The sequence below is a fragment of the Pholcus phalangioides genome, unplaced genomic scaffold, assembly GCF_987345545.1.
Source record: "Pholcus phalangioides strain wild (caught in Gottingen) unplaced genomic scaffold, Ppha-v1.0 ptg000008l_1, whole genome shotgun sequence".
Taxonomy (NCBI): domain Eukaryota; kingdom Metazoa; phylum Arthropoda; class Arachnida; order Araneae; family Pholcidae; genus Pholcus; species Pholcus phalangioides.
In genome coordinates this window covers 15,291,531-15,317,755 of record NW_028301601.1, presented here as the reverse complement: position 1 = coordinate 15,317,755, position 26,225 = coordinate 15,291,531, and the positions used below count along the sequence as shown (strand labels likewise).

Here is a 26,225-nt window from a genome sequence, read left to right as displayed (position 1 = left end):
GGTTGTAACCGGAAAGTTTAAATTAAAAACAACGTAACATGACCACCTCAGACGAAGGCAGCAAAAAAAAAAAAAATTACATAAAAAATGATCGTCAACCTGATATCATATAACAGATAAATAAAATCTAAACAATCAACGCCAACGGGGAATCAAAATTATAAACGGGATTATAAGATAGTGGTGTATAGCCGTCCATTTCACAAGAATCTATAGCAATCGTCCAATTGATCGGAAGATTGCATGATAATCTTGGAATATAATATTTCGAATCACGGTGAATTAGTCGCAGATCGTCGTCGTCTAACCCGCAATTCGTTAATGGAATCGTCGGAAAACCGTAATGGAATAACAGGAATCGTCGCCGGGTGAACTAAAATCAGCACAATTCATTATAGCCGAGTAAATCACACTTAATTCGTCCTTGCCATCAATGACAATTTATCTCCTCCTTACAGGTGAACTTGCTTAGGTTTTCCATTTATTGGTTACTTATGTGTGGACGCCGACGTGGTCGAAGATCATATTTCTTCTTAAAGCCGGGTTTCCCTAGGAATAGGTTTCTTGCACCGCGTGAACCGAATTAGACTATTTCACGCCGACAGAAACGTGTTACATAATCACGCTACGCGTTTGTGTTTTCCTAGCGAGTCGCATCAGATCAGGGCGGCTATATAAAGTATATGGCTTTAGCATCAGCTACTCTGTCGTCTGCATGCTCCGGTTTGAAGAGAAGGGAACGAAAACACACAAGAGTGAAGAGAATATCGGCAAAATGCGCGGCGCACGACGCATTTGACTCCTCCAGAAGCAGTCGGCCAATCGCGCCCGACGTAAAGCGCTGTCGTGAGGCGTATTACGCTCTGTAGGCAAACAGTCGTATTGATTTTCTTATTGGTGAGTGGACGGCGTGTCGCGCTGGGCGAATCACGTTGCGCGAGGCACAGGAAACCTGCTCCTAGGAAAGCCCGGCTTAAGATCAATCACTGGGGCTCTTGCCGGCTTGAATTCGTCATTGTTCCTACTGCGTAAAAGCGCACCGCCAGTCTTCTTAGTATGTATGCGGGTAGGTTGTTATCTAAGAACAATTAAAATCCCCCCCCCCCCCGCACCCGATCAAAGTTAATAGGGCTCTTCAAACTCTATTTTTGAAACATAAACGACCGTTGTCGGGGATAGCACCGAAATGAAGTGTTGTCGTATGTGGACAAGACCTCTGTTCTAACGAATAAATTCATGTCGAAATCTGCCGTATATCCAACGTGGAAGAATGACTTCTTTCTTTCAAACAGAGAACAACTCAGGTGTTGCGTGTCCATGAAAAGTGCTGCCATCTGCCTTCCAAATTTCGAAGCAACAACGATACATGTTATTTTCGCCTTCTTGTATTGGGCGTGATTGCTCTTTACGAAAAGACATTTTTTAATGGAAGATGGGCTCGAAGTTGGAAGCAAGGCGGATGCAGGACAATGTGTCGGGAAGGGTGACTTATTGTGCAGTTTCATTGGGTCATCAAGTACAGTCGAATCCCGTTATAACAAACTCCAAGAGAACGGAGAAATCGCTTCGTTATAACGAAATTTCGTTATAAAGGAATTATGGGGTTTCTAATTGTTCCTATGTAAACTTAATTATGGGATTAGAAAAGTGTTCGTTAAAACGAGATTTTCGCTACAACGGTATTTGTTAAAACTATCTTTGAGTGTATTTTAAGGGACAGAACAATTCCCCCCCCCCCCACATTGTTAGGCTCTTACCACCCATCCTTCTAGATTCCTGACTGGTCGGAAAACCACAGAATACAAAAACCAGCCGAGACCTCGGCGTCCCCCCACCCCGTCCTCCCTTATGAAACCACCAAGGACTAAATAAAAAGGCTTAGTATATTTCATTTGCCACCATTATTTGCATTGAAATTCGAAATTAACATGCATTTTGACTTATTTTACACACAAAAGCGAAAAAATCTATTAATATGAATCCTGTTTTTATTCAAGGTAAATAAACACATGTACATGAATACAATAAAAACAGTTCCAGTGGATTTCGGGGTCTCATAAAACTTATATTTACAGTATTACTTCTATTTATATATATATATATGTATAAAAAATGCACTTCCAATAAAGAATACATCAACAATGTGATAATGTATAAGATGCTCTCTGTTATAATTACAGGCATTGAAACCGAAGGCATATTTCACCCTAGATTGACACATTTATAATTCAAGGATACTAAGGACTTATCTAGTTTACATGTATGTCAATCCATCATGAAATGGGATGCATTGTTATTTGGAAGAATTATATGACGATATAGATAAGAATACTGTGAGACAAAAGAGGTATAAGCACGTATGCTTCTATTTAAACTTGAAACATTGGGGGGAAATATCTCATTAGACACATCAAATGGCTTCAAACTATTCAAAGCTGAAACCTTATGCAATACAGTTTCATTTAAGCCAACAGTTCTCAATTGGAGGTGCCTGGACCTCAGGGGGTTCAGGTCTTTTTATTAAGGGGAGGGTGCCTAAAACAGCCCAATTGTAGAATTAAGAAAAAAAAAATTGTTGCTAAGTTGGAAATATATATATATATAAATTACTTGCAAATTTTATTTTTTTAATTTAGTCAAAACCACTGCTGCAGCATTGGTAGACTGCAGTATCCTTTAATAGTGTTATGATTTGACAAATGTTATACTTGTGGTGTTATACATACTCTCGATAGGAGTATGAAACATTGTTTCAATTCTTTTGAAGTCTAGTAGGTGGCGTTGCTATTGCATCACATTCACTACAACATAGGACAGGATGTCCCCATTGTTTGAGAGCGTTCTTGCTGATGGATTGCTATCGTTTTTTTTTTTTTTTGCTGCTACAAATTAGGGTCCACGACTAAAAGCATTTGGGAACTGTTGATTTAAACCCAAACAAACATGAACACAGTATTTCTCAGAAATTTGATGTAAAAGCAAGACAATACACTCCTTGAAATCTCTGAAAAATTTCAGTACTTTTGAAATTGTAGAACCAAAGAAAAGCTCTTGTGGTACCCTGGGATTCTGTGGTAACTAATTGAAAGCCTATGTAGTATCAAATTGTCTCATAAGCAAAAATAAATTATGTTCTGTATAGAGGATGCACACAAGTGGTTGCTCTCTGTGGCTCTTTTGGCCTAGTCACCGTTTATCTGACCCTTCCTAGAACAGTTTAGAATAGAACCAACAGGCCAACGTTGCTAGCTCACCAATACAAGAAACTTTCAGAAATTAATAAAAATTGTTACTTGATGTACCATAATTGGGTTAATTTGTCAAGATATCTCTTATGGAATTTTCAACAGTCAAAATAGGATAAATAGAGGTGTTTTGCAATTCAAAACAACTTCAATGACTGATTCAAGTCCGATTGCTGGGCATTGTTATACATATGCATCCATTTGGCATAATTTAAGGAATGGATGTGTAGGGCATATAATTGAAGGGCAGCATTATACTGTGTTGTGCTTAAATTTCAATTATTATTGATCGAATCATGAGGGGTAATCTTGTGATTTGATATGTTGTGGGTCGAGAAAAAAATCCATCTGTCTCTATTATTGGTCGAATTTCAATCTAGTTACAAAATAAATCATAAAAAATTTCCATCTGACTATCACTCGGATGATATCATGACTAAAACACATTCAGTTAAAATGAAGTATATTTTACATGCATGAACAAAATTCCATTTCTACAAAGGATACATACTTATGAGCATTTAAAATAGAGTAATATGACTCTTGTGCACGATTTTTTGTACAATTCATTCACAAAACACGCATACATTCAATAAATACAAATGAAATTTGTTCCCTCGATACTACGATCAAAATATGTATATATTTACAATGGGTATGAATTTCAGAAAAGTCAAGCCAGTTGACGGAATGGGATTATTGAGTTTTTCCATTGATGATAATGTATATAATATAATGCAATATTTCAATCGATTCCACATGATCATTTCATGAACGTCACACAAAGTCACTTACTTCTATCATGAATAGTGTTAATATTATGATGTGACCGAGGCGGATGATCACACACTACGACTAAATATACAAGGCACGTCTTTACAGATTAAAAACAATAATACAGAGGTATAATGCCACTATTTTATAGATCAGATGAACACCGCTTCGGGATTCGAATGTTGCTGTAACTGCTGAGTCTGTTGGGGATTTTGGCTCTTTTCTGCAGATAAATGATGCATGCTGGTAGGTCCCATGGGGCTGGAAATCCCTTCTGACCAGTCTGATTGTGCAGAATGGGGCGATGAACTTGACCACTGTCCGGGTGATTCTGGGGATGGTGTCAAGTAGGTTTCAGGTCCGAGTATGTAGTGTTGGGGCGTCGCTTCAGCTCCGCTTTGACTATGCTGCGAGGGGGGAGTCGGATAATGATATGACTGAGACATGACTTGCTGTTGGTTTGTAGCAGCAGCAGATGTTTTAGGTGATGTGAGCATGTGGTGTAGATCAGTCATTGGCGGGTAGTCATAAGTCTGAGGATTGGCACTTAAATGAGATTGCATCTGAGCAGTTTTTTGGTGGTGTGCAGCTCGCATGGCTGCCATGTGAGTCGGCGAAGTGGGTAGAGATGGTCTCTGCTTGATGTGAGATGTTGAGAGTGTGTAAGAATGTGAGGTAGGCACATTAATGTTCTGTGGCATGCTGCTTGGCATTGAGTTCTGCCTTGGATGGTTCACTTTAAGATTTTGTTGAGCATTTTGAACAGCATTGGAAAGGATCGGGTCATTACTGTAGATATTTCCACCAATACCTAATCCAAGAGCATCCATGCCTATCGCATTGTATATATGTGCTGCAGCATTGACACAATCTTCATATGATGGTGGTTGCTTATTAGTCAGAGTAAGATTCCCATCTATACCACTTAGGCTAGGGTGTGACATTCCAAGGTTTTGCCCATTATATATGGAGTCAAGTGGCGGAGGAGTGCCTTCCATATAACTATTGGCATGAGGTGATTCCAATGAGTTGACTGGCGACAGTGTCACAGAACCTTCCAGACCTTGTATTAACATCGGTGGAGGTTCTTTTCTTTTCTTGATCGATGATTTCCTTCTAACACTGATATCTCCGCACAAAAGATCAGATTCCTTGATAGGTAACCCAGCTATTGTGTTAAGCTTTGGCCTTTTCTTTGGTTTAACTGACTTTGTTGAGCTTATCATATTACTAGGTGGCACCATGTTGAGTGATCCGAGTTGTGGTGGGCTTGATTGCATGTTAATTTGAGGACTTGGTGGTACATACTCATCCAGTAGCCGAACGATATCGTGATGCATACGCTCAAAAGCCACATCACGGGGTAGCCTGTCCATGTGGTCTGTGATATCACGATTGGCGAAGTGTTCAAGAAGAATTTTTGCTGCCTTGTAGCTTCCTTCTCTGGCGGCCAAAAACAGGGGCGTCTCTTCTTTGATGTCTTGTGCATCCCGATTTGCACCATGTTGGAGAAGAACCCTGACAGCTTCAACATTATTCACAGCTGCTGCCCAATGGAGTGCAGTTTTTCCTGCAATAAGTGAAAATAAATGTAACATGTTGTGGAACAGATAGAAAAAATTCACAAAATTAATTGCAGTAGAACCCTCCCCCTGCTAATCTGAAAACCGAATAACTCCTACAAAGGTATGAAGAAAAGATCGGGAAAAGAAGTATGGTGGGTGGATATGCCATACGGTGGGCCATCGTGGACGTTATGGGTCACTATGATCTGTACAGGTTTTTTGTAATTGATATTAATTGTGAATTTGTGAATTAAATATTAATATAAGGTCCTTCATAAACAAAGGATTCATCAGAGTTGTCCAGGGCCCAACTTTGATATGGAAGAGATCAAGTAAGAATTAGAGGTGGCCCCTGCAATCAGGGTCAAAGATGTTCAGCTAATTAATGAATGTATGTTGTCCACATTCTGAGGCTCTCAAAATTATGGGGGCCCAAAGCAAATGTCCTCTTTGTTCATGTAGGAATTGAGCACAGTTGTGCCCTTGCATTAGGACCGTTATACCCATGTGGGTTTTTGCTGTCCTATTCAATAGATATTCTGAGGCTTCCTACCTGATTTCAAGTGCTACCTACCTTTCTTTCAAACCAAGCACAACTCTGGTTTATCGCAATGGGAAATTTACTACCAAATGCGTTGTGCTGGAAGAGTGTATATGACCTTAAAAAGTCTTAGTATTTACATAGTGTTGTGTGTAAATTTCAGTGCTGCCATCTATTTTTTAAACTATGAGTGAAGTTTAATGATTAGGTATTTATACCATTGTAGGTCTATTTGTGGTGAAACTTTTGTACCACCTATCAATTTACACAGCTATTCTTGAAAATCAGCACCCGATATTGTTACCACTGAATTTGAAAAACTTCTTGAAACTTTATTGAAACTTCTTAAAGCACCTGGATACCTTCGGGCTGTGATCAAATAGGCCCCATGCAATAAGATGGCCTTGTGTATAATTCATTAACACCATCTATAAAAATATGATGAATCAATTTTGAATACATGTAAATGAAGTAAATAACCAAACTTACCATGATCATCAGCTGAATTTATGTCAGCGTCCATGTTGATAAGGACCTCTACCATTCCTTCAATGGCTAAACGCGCTGCAAGAACCAGCGGTGTGGTGCCATCATGCATTCTAGCATTCAGATTTGTAGCTCTGTTACGTAGTAGAATCTGTTGGGGGAGAAAAATATAGTTGCATTGTTGTATTGCCAAATATAAATTTCATAAAATGTAGTTTAGATGCTTATTCTGAGCTGTCCACAGCTGAAACTATTCATCTGGAATCTGGAGACTATTCAGTAGTGTAAATGCTAATTTTCACATTCAAAAGTGTCTATGCCCATTGTGGAGAGAAGCCAACTTTCAAATAAAAGTGTCATCGAGGCTCTCTTATTTCCTGATGTTTAGCCAGAATCTTAATCCATGTGTTTTTTGGCTCTAGGGTTGCCTACAAGATGAGGTCTGTGGAGACAACATAACATTTCAAGGCTCAATTACATGTACAGCACTTTTTTGTGTAGATCCGCCTAGTGGGGAATTTCGAAATTTTTTTTATGTCATTGCTCTTAAATATTCATAAATTTGTGATGAATGGTTATAGCTTTAGACAGCTTAGAATAAATGAATTTCAATTATAGACAACCCTGTATACTCCAGAAAAAGATTAGTTTTAGTATAAAACTATGACGTACATTGAAAACTCCTTGAGCATCGGCCGCAACTGCTGCATGCAATGGAGTACGACCAGTGTTATCCTGAGCGTTTGCATCTGCACCAGCATCTAATAGCCTTTTTGCTGCATCTGCCCTTGCATATCGTGCTGCCAAATGCAGAGACGTTTCACCTGTTTTTATCAAACACAAATCAGGTATTAATATATTTTATAAAACATTGTTTCATATATGATCTTTTTTAATGAAACTTCAGTGAGTGATAGGACATAATAGTGACATACCTGTTCGTTCAGTAATCATATTGATTTGAGCACCTTGCATCAACAGGTCTTGAATCATGCTGACTGACCCATCATCTTCTTCTCCTTCATCACAGACATCAATGCCTCCACTTCGGAATGATGCTAGCATTAAGGGAGTGAGGCCACCTAGCGGGATAGAAATACTTAAATTTAATATTTGAGTGATATCATTATAACGATAAAATATTTTTAAACTAAACTTTTTTGTTTGCAACTGAAAATCAAAGCTTGAAGTATTTACCTGGGCCCCGAACATCCACGTCAACACTGTGGGGATCCATGTCATTATCTCCTTGAGGTGGTGTCAATGCAAGGATATCTGGATTCCTGATATCAGCGGCATCAAGATGTTGCTGCGTCCATGGCCGTGGATCGTTGTCATCATAATCGGCAGTTGTCATTACTGTTTGAGTATCCCCGTAGCTAGGATTTGGAGACCTGTCACTCTTCATTCGCTTCATTGGAGGATGGTCCATATCTTCATCGCTCCACTGGCTGCTGTCCGGCGGCAGGGATCTGTTATCAACAACATCAAAGTGGTTGACTGAGAACTGCTTGTGCAGATTCCTATAGACATACATAAACCAAACACTCTGAGGAAGTGCTTTTTTAAAGAGCACAATGAAACTTGATGAGGAATGTGCGTGCGATTTTGTGAACATGCTTTGTAAATAAGTGCCAAGAATTCTCACACAGTCCCTGTGCATCTTGATGGCTTAGTAATGTCACAAAAGTGATGAATAATGTCAGTTCATGCAGCTATAAATAAGAAATTTTCTCTTTCTAAGCAAAACATTTCTCTGATGAAACGCCAAAAGATACTCTTTCCTTTGAAATAACTGTGAATGATAATTCCCCCACCAGGGAATTCTCAAACTGCATGCCACAGCACCCCTAACAAAGGTTTTTGAAGAGATTCTTTGTTAAACTGCTCTGGGGCGCAGCGTATAAGTGTTGATTAAAGAAAAATGTGTCACAGGTGGAAGGAGTTTGAGAACTCCCGCCCTACAATTTATGTAAAAATTGCCTATCAATTTTGATTATCATTCCATGCTTTCATGCTACTATCACTAAAAGATATTTACCTCATTTCTTGTCCATCAGGTCCACGCCGTCTCGAACGCCTTGCATGATTGCTGTTAGTTCTCATGAAGCCTTCAGGGAACCATGTTATACCTCTCGCTCGTTTCCTTTGCGTGTTTATCAAAACGCCAAACAACAAACCACATATGATGACCACCGTTGCGCCAATAACGAAGTAAACTATGTTGGAATATGTTGAGTCTCCTTGACCTAATTGGGAAAAATATGTTAATTGTTAAATAATTAGAAAAAATTAGTTTGTATATTAAGAAATTATTTTGCATTTGTAGCTAAAAACAGATTGTTGGCTAGTGTTTATATCCAGATTTTGGCAACAGAACAAGACGTTTGACTGTTCAAGTTAAACAATAATAGATGTTGTTTTATATATAGAATCCCTAGCGCATTCTCAAAAAACCCATATGAACCATCCAGGGAATTTTTTTTGTGTAGGCAGACGTTCATGCACAAACCAGGATTCAAACCAAAGGCAAACCCACTCGACTAATTACTTTTCCAGGGCATAGTGACCCTCTTCCATGCTGGCAGATACAGTCAGCCGTGCTCAATCAGGTAAGAGATAAATGGATACCCTGCTTATTCCAATAAAATTCTCTGAAACCAAAATTTCTCCCATAAAGGCAAAGTTCAGCACCTTTTCCTCACTTAATCAAATATAACGATTTGTACGACAACTGTTAATACACATCAACCATTATGTATATAATATTTTTATTGGATAAATAATTTAGAATTAATGGAAAATATGTAGCCAAGTTAAGACTTGGAAAGAGAGTGGGAACCAGCCTTGGAAGATTCAAAGTTGTCTACGGTAATAACATTTAATTATTTTAATTTTGTTCTCTGTTGGGTCCACAGAGGGTGCTAACTTAGGCAATGAAAAGTAAAAATTTTAGGTATTGTGATCGTTGTAATTCTATATATAACTTTCATTACATTTTACTGTCTGATTTATTCCAAAAGTTTCATTATCCTTTTACCCTTTGACTATGAATTTTGTTTTTAAATCTCATTTACTATGCAAATGAACAAAATAATTACTTCAGTGTTTGGAATATTTCATCAAGTGATATTTGAAACAAGGAAGGGACACACATGTCTCAGTGGGTATCAATGACTGGATACATATGTCCCACTCATGGCAAAAAATTTACTGCATACACACTTGGTATATATTTTGGAAAATTTTATTATATGAAAGACATTCAAAAGTTGTGTGGTACAGGGTGAAGCATTCCTTACGTAAGCCAACATTGCACATCAGAAAGCTCATAGTTACTTTTCTTTGTTCATTTGTACACAGCAGCAACATTACTTTCCAGTTAGTGTGAGGTGATCCCAACATTCAAACGATTTTTAGTAATCGTTGATGGATAACAGCAGATAATCTTTCTTTGAATATTTATAGTGTATTTCATATTGAGTTGAATGTCATTTTGGCATTTTAAACAAAAGAAATTTTCGTGAGCAGAAACGTCCACAGGAAGACTCTTGAAGAAACCGTGACTTTTGATGGGAAAGTTGTAGTTTTGAGTGAGGTTACTGCAGCCCATCTGAGTAACTATAGATAAAACATGAGCAACTGGTCTCATTCTAAGACTAGGGATATATTACAACTAGTTTCAGAGAAATCAATTTTTGTGCCAGTAATAATTGTTTAAATCTCAGTGGGACTTGCATGTCCCATTAGTAGTCAAACGGTTAAGCGGGGCTGACTGTACACTGATATAAATTTCAAATGTTTTGTGCTGTTCTCAAACTCCAATTTAGAAACCACGCATAAAAAAAATTAGGTGCCAATACCAATTTTTTAGATGCCATGGAAACCTGACTCCTGGTATGTGTCAATCCATGCTCTAACAAATGTGTGTCTTGTTGTTTAAAATATTGAGTACTCCAGTGTTTTATATTATAACAACCAGTGTTTTATATTATAACAACCAGTGTTTTATATTTAAGTATACACATCATCAGTTGAAGGAAATTCAACGCACCTCGTAAGCTGTCATCAGTTTCTTGAATCTCTTTGATATGAAAGGCTGTATTCAGAGCATGGCGCGTATGAGCTGCAGCAAGGAACTGGGCTGCCTGAAATCAAACAGGAGCATTAGATTATTGAATTGAGCCATTAATAAGCATAAAGTGAGGAAAACTTGTAAATTACAAAGTAAAAGTTTTACACAAGGTTTACATACTTTCGATGCTGTGTCAAAACACTCTGCATCAGGCAAACGGGAGCATCTTCGGTTGTCGATTTCCAAGTGGACTTGGGTGCTGAAATTTTATATATAATCATTAGTTATGGATAAAAATGCAATAAGTTTCCATCATTTTTAGTCAAGATGGTCATATTGAACATATCGCTATATCAAATATAATACGAAAACATCCTATGAAACAGTATGAAAAACTTTTGTTTGGTATTACTAGTTGTTCGCTATAATGAGATTTGAATGCACATTAATCTCTCATAATGAGAAAAAGGGACATTATATTGACATGAACACTAACCCATATCTTCCATAAGGATGCTTCTTATCCATTTCACTTGCTCGCCAACCATATATCATTGGATTGCCTTCTTCTGTCTTCACCCTGATGTTCGTCCTGAGGGCATGCCCTATCTCTCTCAAGAATGGGACGCTATTGTTGCGGAACACCTTGAAATACAGCATTCATAACATCAGCATTCAAATCTTTAAAATACTAGAAATAATTGCTAAAATAATAGGGGTTTTTGTTGTTGTTTTTTTAATTGCTAAACTTGAAATCTCACCTCAGGCTCCATCAGAAGAACGACAACCAGCGTTCCAGTTGCTAATATTGGTGGCTCATTCTCACAGTCGAGACCATCCCAATTACATTCTTCATTATTGCATCCATTATCGCAATAACCATTGGCATAGTGTCGAAGACAATACGTGTCATAATGTTCACTGTAAAGGGGGAAAAAAATACACAGTTAAAAAGCAGCCCAAGGATATCTTGAAATACAGTAAAGCCTTGTTAACTCTTCTGCATAATAAATAATCACTCCGATTATAAGACAACATTTTTCTTCCGTCCCATCTATAGCTTTCATGTTATAAAACCCTCATTAACTCGTTGCTAATTTCAGTTAACTCGTCACTATGAAAAAGTTTGAGCGAGCGAGAAGACTGGATGATTTCTATGGTTCCCTCTAAAGAAAGAGCTTCATAACAGCATTGCCATGTGTTAAAAATTCCCCATAAAATCCTTATGTACCAAAACCAAACAGCTATAGTTATGAAAGTTACACTGAGGAAGTTCATTTGCCAACTAAAATAACAAAAGTTCTAAAAACTTTATGGATTGTTCAAGCTGAACTTAATTTTTGCATGTGAGGCCCAACTAACTAATTTAATTCTTCAAATTTAAACAAAATATATTTGTTGTAAAACCAGACATTTTTTCCCAAGTTGAGGCTTTCTAGTGTCTGCTTCGCCCTGCCTAGGGCCCTCTCAAGTCAAAATTTGGCCCTGTGTTTGAGTTTACCTTGCATTTGTATCATGGATTACTGATAAGTGTAGCAGTGTATTCTACCAAAACTCTAAAAATTCAAAAGAGGTTGTAATTTTGTTTTCTTCTTTTGTAACCTAAAATTTTGTTAATATTGTATATATTTTAATAAATTTTATATATTATTTTAAAGTTATAGTATTTTCACAACAGACAGCACTTTGATTAAGTCATAACTCCTCTTAAGCCATCATAATTTCTCGATAACGTGAGTAATGGCTTAACAAGAGTTTCGTTGTAATTCATATAACACAGGCTTAGTGAATGCATCAAACGACAAACATATTCTTTGAATGCACTTACTTGCAAGGCAATAGACTTTGTTCACAGTCAAATCCGTCATAGAGACAGTCAGCATTGTTGCATTCGATGTTACATTCCCCATTTCTGAAAACATCCCAGCATTGTATAGCTGCTGTGCAATTTGTCCATGGTTTGATACCTGCACATAAATAGAGACAAAAATATCAGATATAATCCAATCTCAAGTAGTTATTTTCATCAACAATTTAACTTCTTGTTCAGTTATGCATAAATTAAGGAACATACACAAAAGAAATGAATTCAGAAGTGCGTTATTAGACTGAAAGTGGTCAAAATTAGCTGATGGTGTCGAAATTCTGTGTCATAGCTGCCAACTTTGAAGAATGAGAATCACACACACTTTCTGTGTGTGTACACACAGAAAGATTTTTTCTAGGAGTCAAATTCTGTAAAAAAATGTTATAAACAAGGTGGCAATTTTTTCTCTTTGGAAATTATGACATCATACTAGGCGTGGACGGACCGGGGGGGGGGGTGATGGGGGCAATTACCTTTCCCAAGAGCAATGACTTAATTTACATGGGAAAAATTTGTCTGTCCTATGAAATATAGGACGATCCCATGAACCTACACAATAAATCACCCCTCCCGACATACAACCATGAATACGCGTCTGTATCATACTATCACCAATTAGTGCAAACTCTGCAGTTATCATCAAACAGCAGGGTAAATAACCTGCCATTACTACACTCAAATCTCAGTAACATAAATAAAAATTTGATTGTAGGGAAGGCTGAACTGACACAGGCTGTTTAGTGACTTTTGACTGTTTCTCATTGAAATGAATAATTTATTCATGTTTTTGTGCAATGACAGCAATTCACTTCACACATGTGACATAACTTTTGGTGGGGGGGGGGGGGCCACTGGTAATAGACAACGGGCAAATTCTTCTAACCAAAAGTAGATTCTTTTTTCAATCACAATCAATCAAACTTTGGGAAAAATAAGAATTTTTCTGAAGAAAGAGGGATAACACTCCTGTTAAATCTGGGAGACTTGGCAGAGATTGAACGGATTGAGCCAAGCACGACCACATTCTGACAACTATGCAGTGTCATCCTACCCTAGACGATTCAAAATTGTGAGTTTACTGGTCTGATGGATTCATAAATGTGTCTTACCTAATGAACAGTCTCCTCCATCAAAACTACAGGCATAACTATTACATTCTTCATCGCAGACTTTGTTATTTGCTTTTTGTTCGCATCTGTTTGCCATGCAGATCTTTCTTTCTTCTTCAACAGGATCATGGACAGGCTTCCTTGGCACAACGACTCTCGGTATACCTCCTTCAAATGAACTGTCATAACTCTCGCATCGTAAACCATTCCATTCTGGAGGACAGTCACATTCAAATTTTCCTGAGTGGGGGAAAAATATTTCGAATTAGCATTAAGTGTGATAATTTTTCAGTGAGAAATTGGTTTTTATTCTCTTGGATTTGAGCAGATAATTCACCTTGAATGTTCGTTTCTGAAAGCTAAACTTATAACTCACCTAAACGATCTATGCATTCCCCTCCATTCAGGCACGGTGATGACATGCATTCATTGACAAGATCTTTCTCACAATTCCAGCCAGCGAAACCAATAGGGCAAATACAAGTATATCCGTGATGGCTGGGTCTACACTGGCCATTGTTTTTGCATGGGTTTCCAGCACAGGAGTTGTTCGTTGAGGTGCAGGTTTCACCTCCATAACCCTAATTAGAAGGGAAAAAATATGTTAAAGAGATCAGAATCTAAATCATAATTGTTTTGGTCCATGGCCATTGGCAATTCACCCATGGTGGTGATATTTCAATTCAGTATTTTGTAGTTGAAAGCATGACAAGATTATACAGCAGCATATTAACAAGATTCTGATATAGATTAATTTATGAAACTTGAATTACCATTGGACAAATACACATTGGTGTGCCATCTGGTCTGCTGCTACATGCACCGCCATTAGCACAAGGATTTGTTGAGCAAAAGTTCACCTCGAGTTCACAATGTCGACCCATGAATCCAGTCTTGCAGTCACACCTGTAGTCATTGACCAACTGAACACAATCCTGAGTTCCAGGTTTGCTGCATGGATCCGATAAGCACTCGTTAACATCTCCTTCACATCTGGAAGTGACAAATAACATTCTGATTTGATTGGTTGTCTCGGGGCTATATCTTTCCTGCAATCAGTTCACTCATTAACTTGAACTTAATTCACTCATTAAATGGGAGAAATTTAAAACTACTGGCTGTACACAATGTACCAAAAAGTTTAATAGATAATAAATTATATTAAAAAGCTCCAAAATGATTACCTTGGTCCAACATAACCAGGTTGACACTGACATTCATATCCACCAACTTTGTCGATGCAACTACCATCATGATGACAAGCACCCTTGAAGCATTCATTCACATTGATCTCGCAAAGTTTGCCGAGTGTTCCATGAGGACAGAAGCAAACAAAATTATTCACCAGATCATGGCACGTTCCACCATTGCGGCAAGGGTTTGGATCACAGTCATTAATGTTGAATTCACAGTTCAGACCTGAAAACATAAGATAGTGACTAATTTATACACCTTCATATTTTTTAGACATTGTATGGTAGCAATACTCACATGTTACCATTACATACAGGGTTTAGTCCAAGAGATAGCAAATTCTAAGCTATTAAATCAAAACTAACCTTGAAAACCAGGTGGGCAATCACAGGAATATTGTCCTATCAGATCAACACAAGTAGCTCCATTCTGGCAAGGCTGAGAGCTGCATTCATTTATCTCATGTTGGCAATAACTACCGTCATAACCGTTCTGGCACAAACATCTGTGGCTATTTCCAACATCTTCACAGGTCCCGCTATTTTTACATAGATCTTCAACTCGAATTCCTGTAGGGAAAAAAATTCAACAGAGATGTCAATCATGAGTAACAAAGCTATAATTTATTCATAATGGCAATTTTAGTCATTTACTATCATCATCATCATCATCATAAAGGATTTTGACTGTTTGCTGACAATTTCAGCTGCTGTTATTCAAGATTATCTGATTTACTCACCTTTTTGGAGGGCAGCATCATTGCAAGACACCATAGAAACATCACATAGCGCTCCAGTCCACCCTGGCTTGCAATTACAACGATAAGTGTTATTCAGTTGCTGGCATGTGGCACCATTCATGCAAGGACTCGTACTGCACCAATCTACGAACGTCTGTGTGAAACAATAGTGAGATTATTGCCTGTATCAGAAACATTTTGAAATCTGCAATGAAGATGAAATATTTTGTAATAAAGTGAAAAATGAGTGTAAGACTTACTTCGCATCGTTTCCCAGTGAAACCAAATGGACAATGACAGGTATAGTAGGCTACGTGGTCAACACAAGTAGCTCCACTCTGACACGGTTGTGAATCACATTCATTTATATGATACTGGCAGTTTGAACCTGTATAGCCAGGAATACACTGACAAATGAAGCTGTTTATACCATCTATACATGTTCCGCCATTCATGCATGAGCTGTTGGAAGAAAAAATACATTAATTTATATTCATGTTGCGCCCAATATTTCTATGCAGTGAAAATTATTTAATTGAACCCTACAGTTCCGCCATTGATGTGCATAGAAAAGATAATCATGTCTCACCTAGCAGTACAATCCTCATCATTTGTTTGACAGTTCGTGCCGCTAAATCCCAATGGACATGTGCATGTATAGCTGTTGACATAATCATTGCACGTTGCTCCGTTCTGACATGGATTGCTTGCACACTCATTGATATCTTTTTCACAGTGTTTGCCACCAAATCCATCAACACATAGACAGTTGTATTCTCCAATGCCATCTAGACATGTGCCACCATTTTGGCATGGAACTAAAATAAATGAAAAAGCCAATTAAATATCAATTTGTGTGATCTAAAATTGTTTTTAATGTAAAAGTCAAAAAACTTATCAAACATTAATCAAATGAGAGAAATTGATTACATGATGCACAATCATCTGTATTGATAAGGCAATCCCGTCCTTCATATCCTTTGGCACATATGCATGCGTATGACCCATTTGTATTTGCACATGTAGCCCCGTTGCGACATGGAGATGATATTGCACATTCATCTATATCAGCATCACATAAATGACCTGAAAAAAAGGGCAAAATAATTATTCTATGATGCCTTATTTTCTCAAAATAATGACAACTCACAGATAAACATAGCTATAATTAACAAAATTTTTGTCTCATAAAATATAGGTCAGGCATAGCATCCTTCATTGACAATTGTCAGTTTACAGAACTCATTAGATTGGGTATAGTATATCCTTTTACATTAATTGCCTTAGTGTAACAGGACACTTATAAGATCGGATATAACACCCTTTGGAGGCAATTTTCAGCAATTTATGAGATCATATATAATGCTTTTATTAACAATTGTCAGCAATAGACTTCCTATTAAATTAGGCGTAGCATCCTTCATTGATGATCCAGTAACATAACTCATATTAGATTGAGTATAGCATCCTTTATTGACAAGGCAGTGATGGACTTCCTATTTAGATCTGGTATAATATAATGACATTTGTCGTCAATTATCAGTAACAAAATTCTTATTAGATTGGGCATAGCATCTTCATCAATAATGGTCAGTAATAGGCCTCTAATTAGATCAGGTGCTATAGCATCTTTTTTTTTGGCAATTGTCAGTGATGGAACTCTTATTAATCCTTTCCGCTACCACAGGGACATAATGTCCCACAGGCATTTTTAATTATTATTACAATGCCACTGGAGACATCTATGTTCCACTGATTTCACTTCCCCCAGTGGTTTTTTAAATATTTTTTCAGCATATAATATCAATATTTTATTCTAGCTAATTTATTAAAGCACTTTTTTTTGGTCAAAAAAGAAAGTTGTAGTGGGAAAGGATTAAGCCCATTCGGGTTTGCCTGCCCAGATATACCTGTACAAGCATACAGGTACATAGAATGAAGAAAATAATCCTTTCAGGTCACTTATTTAGGTATACAGGATGCCCACCCCCCTAACTGCAAAAATGTTTGCCTACACCACAGATATGCAAGTGTAATGGCATACCATCCTTTTATACTTTTTTGCCGATTGTCAGTAACAGATTGAATATAGTGTCTGATCAACAATTGTCAGTAACAAACCTCTTATTAGATTGGATATATTAAAACCCAAATTTTGGATTTCTTGAAGTTTGTTACAACCACGGTTTGGGCGGTGAATGTCAAAAATTTGCTGAAAATATAGCCTGTGAAATAAATTTGATAAAATATTACCTGTGTATCCTAGTTCACAAGAGCAGGCAAAATCAAGATAATTTGATGAAGGAGTGCACTTGGCATTGTTCTTGCACTTGTTTGGAGAACATGGGTCCAGTTCGACATCACACCTCTGGCCAGTAAAAGGCACTTCGCACACACATTGATAAGCATCTACAAGATCTATGCACGAACCACCATTCAGGCAAGGGCTGCTAGAGCAGTCGTCGATATTGGTCTCACAGTTCTGTCCACTGTATCCAGCAAGGCAGGAGCAAATATAACTGGCGAGGCGATCTTGGCAGCTTCCTCCATGTTGGCATGGATTTGACTGGCATTCATCTATTTCCACTTCACAACGATGCCCTCCGTAACCTTCAGGATTATGCAAAATGTATGCACATTAGAAAATTAATAAGAACTGTACATAATACAGGTTGAACTTAGTTCAAAATACATTAATGTTGAATTAATATTGAAATTATATTGCATGCCACACCTTCAATACAATGGCATATGAATCGATTGACATCATCTTCGCATGTCCCACCATTCAGACAAGGGTTGCTTGCACATTCATTGACATCCGAAAGACATCTGGCATCAAAATATCCCCTTGGACAGTCACATTTGAATCCATTGACCATGTCGGTGCACACTCCACCATTAGCACAAGGACTGCTCGCACATTCATCGATGTTTGTCTCACAGTGAAGCCCTAAATAAAAAAGTAAATTAATTTCATGCATATAGATTTACAAAAGATTTCTTCCCTTAGAAGATTTTCTTCCATTCCGTCATGAACTGAAATAAGGCAAAAAGATATTAGCAGACAATTACCCGCAAATCCTGGGAGACATTGACAATTGTAAGAATTGATGCCATCGATGCAAGTCGCTCCATTTCTGCAGGGATTGCTCGAACATTCATTTATGTTGTATTCACAGTTGTGACCAGATGTTCCAGCTCGGCAACGGCACTGATAACCATTGACGAGATCTTCACAGATACCTCCGTGTTGGCACGGATTGCTAAAACATTCATTTATCTGTGTCTGGCAGAGTAATCCTGTGAATCCTGGATTGCAGTTGCACATGAAAGAGTTTGTGCCATCTATGCATTCGCCATGGTGGCATGGTGAAGACTGGCAGTCATTGATATTCGTCTCACAATATGTTCCAGTGAAACCTAAAATTGAATAGAAATTTTATTCCATTACACTATCCTAAGTCAAGATAATTTCACAAACTTCAATAGAATCATAACACTTAAGGACATTTAAAAAAATACAAATTTTCTGTACCTGGGTAACACGAACATGAGAAGCTAGCAATTCCGTCAGTGCAATTTCCACCATTCTGACAAGGAAGGGTAATACAATCATCTTCATTGATTTCACATTTCTTTCCAGAGAATCCTATAGGACATAAGCACTTGAAGCCATTTATTCTATCGTTACATATCCCTCCATTCAGACATGGATTAGGGCTGCATTCATCAATATCTTCTTCACAGTGTGATCCACTATATCCTGTGTGGGGGGAAAAATGAATAAATAAGAAGTCATGTAAGGAAATTTCCACTTCAACTGACATAGATTTGGCTTGATCATCTGTTACACAACCTTTCGGTTCCAGTGAAATCCTAGAATTAATGTCCATGTAAATAAGTGCAGGAACCAGGGTACAATGGTACTTGAACTCCTCTCTCATACCACTGTCTCTGTGTCCGTATACCTGTGGAAACCCCCAACAAACCAAAATGGATGAGTTGTGATCAAGAAGCACTGGCCAAGACTAATCTTCAACAGAAAAGCTTGCCTTCAATTTACTGATTTAGGGGTTTCTCAACCTTTTTAACCACCCCAGGACCGTCAAAATAATCATTAAAATCGGGACCGTAGCCAGAAATTTCTTTCGGGGGTAACTGAACAACAGACATAACCATGTTATTTCACAAAAATTAGCTATTTACTAATATTTCGGAGAGGGGCAGGCCCCCTAGTCCCTTCTTTCTTGCTACAGCCCTGATTAAAAGATATAAAAAAAATTAGTCTATGTTACAGGCCCCAAAGCAGAATATGCCGAAATGTGTGACGTACGTCGCAGAACAACCAGTGCTGTTGCAGAACAATCTGGAAGAATTTTAAGAAAAGTGTAGAAAAACGCTATTATGTATATGTGAATTTTTACCGCAGAACATTTTCAGTCAGCTGAGGGCTCATTGCAGAACATCGCGAAACATTCTGCTTTGGGGGTTATAGGGAACATCCTTGAAATATTACTCATGTTCTAGGCCTGTAGACCATGGCCGTAACTAGGATTTATGCTGAACCACAACTTTAAAAGTCAATAATTTTATAGCGGTGTTCTTTGTTCTCAGCTAAAACTGCCACCACTTAATTTTCCGCCCGGGGCAGCCTCCCCACCTTTAGTTCTGACCCTACTTCAGACCAAAATTTTTTGTTCTTGTGGTGACCCTAACTTCAGGGGCCCCAAAATCCAAAAGAGGGAGAGAGAGAGAGAAAGAGACTCTTTATACTTAATACATTAGCATCAGGGTAAATTTATAGAGTACTAAACCTTCATAAATGAGGTGGACACCCTGGGCCAGACACCCATGTGCTTATAACTAGAACTTATAACGAGCTTATAACGAGAACTAGAAGTATATAATTCTCAGCCCATAATCACACATTCAGCTATCCAATAATTCTCCATATGCAAACCTCTAGCAATGACTTGGCGGAGAGAGAGAGAGAGAGAGAAGAACTCTTAAGTGTCCCCTCCACATTGCACTATATGGGCATTATCTTTAACATTTTGCGGACAAGTGAGAGAAAAGTTTTTCTCCAGGCTCACAGAGGCTGTTGTGAGTTTGTATTACTCTTTCTCTCAATATGTTTCTCCGCTTTCAAAGGTTGACATCATCAGGAGAAATTTTCTTCCTCGGATATGTCCTACCGGTCATTCTTTTGTAAGCATATGTATCGGAGAATTAAACCACGGCCAGGTGGCTCAGAGCAACGTTTAATGAGATAGAAACGCCTATAATGATAACATAAAAACAAATTCTTCTGGTGGGAAAGTTCCCGCCATTTGGCCGAGCCGTAACGATCGCGTGCGGCCCTTCTTCCCCCTCCCCCCCCCCCCGCTCCATGGTCACAAGCTAGAACCTATCTATACACGCAGGAGAGGTTGATCATCATCGGAGCGTATCGAAATTTCCGAATCGGCTTTCTCACGTGTTGGTGGGATCAGTACCAGAACTGCTGAGCACGCGGCCGTGTAATATTATTATTTGCCGGAATCACGCAGTTGGGAACTTGGAGAGGGAGGTGGGGGGGGGGGGTGAGAGCTAATGAAAGCAGTAAGGTAGGGGCCCTTTTGGTCGTTACATTGATGGAGAAGTCGGTAAGACCTTACCGAAGTCTTTCTTGTCGTTGAACAAGACAAGATCATCTTGTACGTGAGATCCTTTAATGGACAGTAAGGCTCCCTTAACACCAGGGGTTTTTAACCAATGCATTGTTTAAATTCACTGACGGTCTGGGATTCTAGAGTTATGGGTCACGACCCAATCTTGATTGGCAGGGCCTTCCGAGATGGGCCGTACAAACACTCACTTACAGCCCAGGATTCGTGCGCTATGGGTTACGATCCGAACTTGATTCATCGGGCCTTCCGAAGTGGGCCGTACAAATCCATTTACGGTCCATCAACAGCACAACCCAAACTTGATTCGTAGTGGTTTTCTAGACGAGTCGTAAAAACCCATTGACAGGTAAAAATGCATTTATCGCGTCATTGCTTTTACTAATTTCGAAAAGCAAACTGTATCATGGAGGGGGTCGCAAAGCTGATCTTGTTTATTTTGTGCCGTGACCTCTTAAAAAGGTGTTAAAAAAATCCTGCATGAATGAATGCCAGAAATCTGACGCAGAACACACTCCGTTGCCGAGATCTCTTCCAGTCCCGCTTCTTGGCGCAGTCTGGAGGTACGAAAGCTCCTTTTGAAATATTGCAATACTTACCAGGCATACAGACGCACCGGAATCCCCCGCGTTCGTCAAGACAGGTCCCTTCGTTCTTACATGGGTTGGAATCGCACTCATTGATGTTGATTTCGCATCTCGGACCAGTGAACCCTTTGGTGCAATTGCAATGGAATGAGCCAGGGGTGTTGACGCAGGTGCCACCGTGCTCGCATGGAGAACCTACAAGTACAGAAAAAGTTCCTTGACATGTCTGTTAACTGTAGATAATTCTCATTGAAGCACACCTATAAGCAGAAGTGTATATTACGGGCCCCCCCCCCAAAGTTATTAAATAATTTCATTAATTCTGAAATTGTTTCTTCCATTGATTCTGATTTTTCGTAAATTCTGAAATTTATTGTTTATTTAAGAATTAAATAAACAATAAATTTAAATCTTAATTCCTCAATTCTAAATGCATTGATTCTAAATTCATTGATTCTAAAACAATTCTTCTTAATAAGTCTGGAATTATTTCTCTCATTAATTCTCGATTTTCATTATTTCTGAATTTTCATACTGGTAAATGACTTTTTGAATCTGAGATTGTTTATAGTTGGGGTTCAGGGTACCCAAAAAAAATAACCAGATAATAGGCCGCTTGAACTTTTTAAGGCGGCAATGCTTATAAGCATGGACTAGTCACTTTATATAGCCCGATGGGATAGGGGGGCGCTATCCCCATTTTTCAACTGTAGTAGTTCCCTTCGAGCTTCGAAAATCTTCAAGCTGCTTCTCTGAGTTCCCAAAATCTTCACGCGGTTTCCACGAGTTTCCAAAGTCTGTACATCGTTTCTCTACACTACCAAAATCTATATGAGGTTTACCCAAGCTTCCGAAATCTACATGTGGTTTCCCTGCGCTTTCCGAAATCTGCACGCGGTTTCTATGAGCTTCCCAAAATATACACGCTGCTTTCCTGGGCTTTCGAAATTTCCTCTCACTTTCCCCATACTTTATTTATTCCTCTTTATCACGGTAGTACTCGAAAAAAGCGTCTAATCGAATTCGGAATCCCGTATTAAAATTTTACGGTTCCCCGGAAAGACGCGCCTCACAGTGCTTCTGTGTTACAGATAATAAAATGGTTACCTTCTTCACATTCGTTGAGATCTTGAGTGCAGTCGACTCCCTTAAAGCCACTAGGGCAAGAGCATATATAAGTCCCGTCTATGGGACTGGTGTCGCATATAGCGCCTGAATGGCAAGGGTTGCTGGCACACGCGTCGTCCAGATGGCAGAGAAGACCTGAGTAAAAAAAAAAATTATTTTGAATATCATCATCTCAATCGATCTCTGACAAGTAACGAAGAATCACGAAGGAACTTAGTATTTTGGCTCACCAGTTTTTCCGGGGGCGCACTGACAGTAGAATGATCCGACCCTGTCGTGGCAGGTCGCACCATTGAAACACGCGGCGACGGCACAATCGTCGATGTTCTCGCTGCAGTCTACTCCAGACCAGCCATTGACACATATGCATGCGTATCCACCGACCGTGTTGCTGCAGGTTGCGCCGTTTTTGCAAACGCTAGGTCTGACCGAACATTCGTCGACGTCTTTTCCACAATAAGTACCTGTAACAAGTATATATTCGGTGAGACACAAGAACATCATCAAATTTCATAACCAGCATAAAATAAAAATCATCATAGAAATAGTTGTATACCTGTGTATGTTGGAGGACATCGGCAAGTGTAGCTGTTGATGCCATCTATGCATGTCGCACCGTTCTGGCACATGTTAGCTGGACAGTCATCGATATTGTTCTCACAATTTGTTCCGGAAAATCCTGCAAATTCATACACGCATTCATTAATTTTACGAAACTAGCAGATTTCTCCAATTTACATGTTGATGTGATTTTTAACGCACACTTTTTGACAGTTAGCAATTACAGGATTTTGCAACAGCAGCTTCCTACAGCAAAGGGTTCTTTACTCTTTGTATTCCATGGACCTTGTTGAGATAATTAGACGACACGAACAATATCACTGTCTAATACAGGGGGTTCTTAACCTTTCATGTTCAATGGATCACTTGTGCAAGTAAGATTATGACCACTGACCTCTTTACGGAATGATATTCAGAATTTATACAGTAATAATACAAAAAAAATTAATTGTTGTTCATGAAGGCTCATACGGATCCCCTTCCCCCCCCCCCCGCCGGAAACATTTCAAACACCCCTGATCCAATAAGATAAAAAATAATGCTTGATTAAATAATTAATTGCTCTCTTATCCAATGCTCACAGACATCTTGAAATCTTTCCAAGAACCCCGAAAGAGTCACTGAACCCCTGGTTACGAACATTCCCTTGTCAAATTTCTCGGAAAAGTTTCCAAGCGTCTTCCAGTTGGGAACAAGTGAAATCTAAGACTAGGCTTTGAAAAGCGAATTTTACGAAAAGAATCGAATGCAATAGGCACACGAAGCCACAAGGGACCATCTTAAAGCACGAGTGACCCATGTTTCAATACAGTCAACAGCAATTGCAGCAAGCTTGTAGAAGCCCCGGTGCATTGCTATGTCCAGGAGCCCTTCACAGGGCCGTCTTAACATCACCATGGGTTCTCTACCTAGCTGGATGGTATCTGCCTACTCTGATTTACGTACTTACTCCCAAAAATTATAAAAGAATAATCTCATTATCAGGGTGAAACACTACTTACTCAAGGGCTCCGTGTTATGCTCGACTGGGCCTATTAATTTAGACGGCACTGGTGTCCCCCAACATGATGGCTGCGCATATACTGCAACCGAGATCAAAGCGTGACGCGTCACAAAATATATATAAAGATTGGGAGGGGTCACTACCATTTGCCCTCTTCCCATGAAACCAATCCCCGCCACCCCCCCCCCCACGTCAAGAAAGTGAATTGTCCAATTCCCAAAATATCATGCACGTCCCAATCTCCCATGAAGAAAGTCCATTGTCTTATCGGCTCTTGGAAAAAGTGGCGCCGACAGCCAATCATCAAAACCACAGCCAAGAAATCTGATAAAGCCTTGTAACGTTATTCCCCCCCCCCTTTACTGAAGATATACTATACGCGTATTAATACACACACACGTAATGATTCAGCAGGTACTGGAGAGTAAGAGAGAGAGAGAGAGTTCAGCTGATAGGTCAGAAGACGATATTGTCCATTGTTTTCTCCTTCTATCTCGTTATAATTGGTGATCGCTGCGATCTTACTGACGTTGGATGACCATTCATGGCGACTTTTTATTTTATTTGTCAGTGGCGCCAACGGATTTCAATGATGTGTTCCTCGATGAAGGAGATTGACATTGTGGGAATATAATAATGATTTTAAGATAGTAGATAGGTTTATGTACCTTCAGGACACGAGCACTGGTAACTCAGCGAGTCTAGAGCTGTGCACGCACCACCGTTTTCGCAGGGACTCGGCTCGCAAGGGATGTATTGTGACTCGCAGTTTTGGCCAGTGTAACCAGAATCACACACACACCTGAAAAATTAAATTCAAAAAACATATATTCAATGCACATGTGCACATTGTGTACTATGAATAAAGTGTCTAGGTCAGTTTTTCCTCAATCGTAATTATAATATTTTCTAAAATACTACTTAAAATTCTGCAAGAAATAGTATTGAATAGCAAGGGAAAATATAGTTTTAGTCAGAACTTGGATGAAAATTACGGGGTTACCTGAGACATGACTCAAGTTTGGGAACCATACCAACCCTAAAATATTTTTAAAATGGCATTCGTTGAGTACGTCCAGCTATGTGTAGAAGGCTTTAGTTTTTCCATAAATGCCTAGGAATATTTCGTGTACGTATAGGAATGCCTAGGAAGCTTTCGTACTTCTAGAAATTTGCAATAGGTGTGCGTACCCCTGGAAATAGGTAGCAGGCCCTAGAAATGCTCAGGAGGTTTACGAACCACAATAAATGCTCGATAGTGCGCGTGTAGTATGCTCGCGTAATCCCCTTGAATATTGTATCGTATCATTTTCTGTTTTTCTGTCGTCTCTGGTTCTTTTTCGCTTACCCCCGAATGACCCGTCATATATTCACAGATAGGGGTACGTGTACCACCCACAGGTTGAAAATCACCACTTTATATTATAGGTGTTGTTCCGAGGATTCCTCAAAACGTGTGTTGTTTCAAGGTTCCTCAGAACAAGAGTTTTGATTCAACGGTTTCTTAGAACAGTGGTTCTCAAACTTTTGCCACCAGCGTCTCCCTTATTTAATTTATGGTTCATCTGCGGCACCCCAGAATAGTTTGATAGATATTTTCCCATATAAAAGAACCACGTCAAAGCACAAATAGGCACACAAACCAATATCCATGTCGGCAAAGTATGGCGACGCCTCTAGGA

General features: G+C 38.9%; 1 protein-coding gene across 2 annotated transcripts in view; it reads right to left on the bottom strand.

The window, feature by feature from the left end:
• Positions 1–1,970: 1,970 nt before the first annotated feature.
• The window catches only part of LOC149083892 (uncharacterized), a 72,024-nt gene continuing 47,769 nt past the window's right edge, over positions 1,971–26,225 (bottom strand). The window contains exons 5-33 of one of the 2 annotated variants that reach the window (XM_089234264.1): positions 25,212–25,345; positions 23,536–23,658; positions 23,210–23,443; positions 22,959–23,114; positions 21,864–22,046; positions 19,134–19,361; positions 18,671–19,018; positions 18,330–18,548; positions 17,849–18,205; positions 16,526–16,681; positions 16,185–16,413; positions 15,856–16,057; positions 15,596–15,749; positions 15,222–15,425; positions 14,847–15,081; positions 14,436–14,655; positions 14,039–14,243; positions 13,663–13,902; positions 12,515–12,653; positions 11,448–11,607; positions 11,183–11,331; positions 10,867–10,945; positions 10,666–10,759; positions 8,653–8,860; positions 7,809–8,134; positions 7,547–7,693; positions 7,284–7,435; positions 6,615–6,762; positions 1,971–5,589 (exon numbers count right to left, since the gene is read on the bottom strand). In XM_089234264.1, coding sequence (XP_089090390.1) covers positions 4,172–5,589; positions 6,615–6,762; positions 7,284–7,435; positions 7,547–7,693; positions 7,809–8,134; positions 8,653–8,860; positions 10,666–10,759; positions 10,867–10,945; positions 11,183–11,331; positions 11,448–11,607; positions 12,515–12,653; positions 13,663–13,902; positions 14,039–14,243; positions 14,436–14,655; positions 14,847–15,081; positions 15,222–15,425; positions 15,596–15,749; positions 15,856–16,057; positions 16,185–16,413; positions 16,526–16,681; positions 17,849–18,205; positions 18,330–18,548; positions 18,671–19,018; positions 19,134–19,361; positions 21,864–22,046; positions 22,959–23,114; positions 23,210–23,443; positions 23,536–23,658; positions 25,212–25,345 — 6,847 coding nt within the window. In that variant the 3' untranslated portion in view covers positions 1,971–4,171. The remainder of the gene's footprint in view (positions 5,590–6,614; positions 6,763–7,283; positions 7,436–7,546; positions 7,694–7,808; positions 8,135–8,652; positions 8,861–10,665; positions 10,760–10,866; positions 10,946–11,182; positions 11,332–11,447; positions 11,608–12,514; positions 12,654–13,662; positions 13,903–14,038; positions 14,244–14,435; positions 14,656–14,846; positions 15,082–15,221; positions 15,426–15,595; positions 15,750–15,855; positions 16,058–16,184; positions 16,414–16,525; positions 16,682–17,848; positions 18,206–18,329; positions 18,549–18,670; positions 19,019–19,133; positions 19,362–21,863; positions 22,047–22,958; positions 23,115–23,209; positions 23,444–23,535; positions 23,659–25,211; positions 25,346–26,225) is intronic. The other variant, XM_089234265.1, reaches the window with a different exon arrangement.